The 1,334-nt window shown below is 66.8% G+C and overlaps 1 protein-coding gene across 1 annotated transcript in view; it reads left to right on the forward strand.

The window, feature by feature from the left end:
• Positions 1-1,296, forward strand: part of EHD1 (EH-domain containing 1) — a 13,772-nt gene extending 12,476 nt beyond the window's left edge. The window contains exons 5-6 of the mRNA XM_012725146.1: positions 37-201; positions 486-1,296. Of these exons, the coding sequence (XP_012580600.1) occupies positions 37-201; positions 486-1,010 (690 nt within the window). The 3' untranslated portion in view covers positions 1,011-1,296. The remainder of the gene's footprint in view (positions 1-36; positions 202-485) is intronic.
• Positions 1,297-1,334: the final 38 nt, after the last annotated feature.

The following is a 1,334-nucleotide window of genomic DNA, read 5'->3' on the forward strand; positions in this document are numbered from 1 at the left end:
CGCCCAGGCGGCTGACGTGGCCCCACCCTCTCCCAGGTCCACGCCTACATCATCAGCTCCCTCAAGAAGGAGATGCCCAATGTCTTCGGGAAAGAGAGCAAAAAGAAGGAGCTGGTGAACAACCTGGGCGAGATCTACCAGAAGATCGAGCGGGAGCACCAGATCTCCCCCGGCGACTTCCCCAACTTGCGCAAGATGCAGGTACGCAGCCCCGGCAGGCTGGGGGCACCAGCGGGGACGCAGCCCGGCAGTGCTGGGGAGGGAGACCTCGCCCTGCGGGGTGGGGCCTCCCAGAATGCAGGCAGCTGGATTCACCCCAGCACCCCACCCAGGTCGCAGGGGGTGACCGAGCAGTGACTTCCAGGAGGGGAATGTGTGACTCACCCTCACGGCGGGGGGAGGCGGGGAGGCCCCGCGGGGAGCGGCCAGGTCCCGGTGCCTGCACCCCTTGCTTCACCCCGCCCCTTGCCCCCTGACCCCTCCAGGAACTCTTGCAGACCCAGGACTTCAGCAAGTTCCAGGCCTTGAAGCCCAAACTGCTGGACACGGTGGACGACATGCTGGCCAATGACATCGCCCGGCTGATGGTGATGGTGCGCCAGGAGGAGTCCCTGATGCCCTCGCAGGCCGTGAAGGGCGGCGCCTTCGAGGGCACCATGAACGGGCCCTTCGGCCACGGCTACGGCGAGGGGGCCGGCGAGGGCATCGACGACGTCGAGTGGGTGGTGGGCAAGGACAAGCCCACCTACGACGAGATCTTCTACACACTGTCGCCCGTCAACGGCAAGATCACGGGCGCCAACGCCAAGAAGGAGATGGTGAAGTCCAAGCTGCCCAACACGGTGCTGGGCAAGATCTGGAAGCTGGCCGACGTGGACAAGGACGGGCTGCTGGACGACGAGGAGTTCGCCCTGGCCAACCACCTCATCAAGGTCAAGCTGGAGGGCCACGAGCTGCCCGCCGACCTGCCGCCACACCTGGTCCCACCGTCCAAGCGGCGGCACGAGTGAGCGGCGCGGGCCGGAGGGCGGCGCTGCTCGCGGTGCGTGACGACGGCGGGTGCCCGGCTCTGGCGGAGGGAGCCGCCGTCTCTCTTTCCAGGCTGTTCTGGGGCCCCGCAGGGAGGTTGGGGTGATGTTCGGATGTGGATTTTGTGCACAAGAACTAAGGATATTTTTAATATAGAACGTTGGAGGCCGCGGTCTCTCTTGCCTCCGTCTCACAGCCCCGCACACGGCCCGTCCTGCCCGCGGCCCAGCCTCTGGCCGCCCCGCGGGAGCACTGGGCCCTGGCCGTGCGGAACTGGCCTCGAGCCATTTCCACGGCCAGGACGC

The sequence above is a fragment of the Condylura cristata genome, unplaced genomic scaffold (assembly GCF_000260355.1).
Source record: "Condylura cristata isolate star-nosed mole 26May11 unplaced genomic scaffold, ConCri1.0 scaffold00015, whole genome shotgun sequence".
Taxonomy (NCBI): Eukaryota; Metazoa; Chordata; class Mammalia; order Eulipotyphla; family Talpidae; genus Condylura; species Condylura cristata.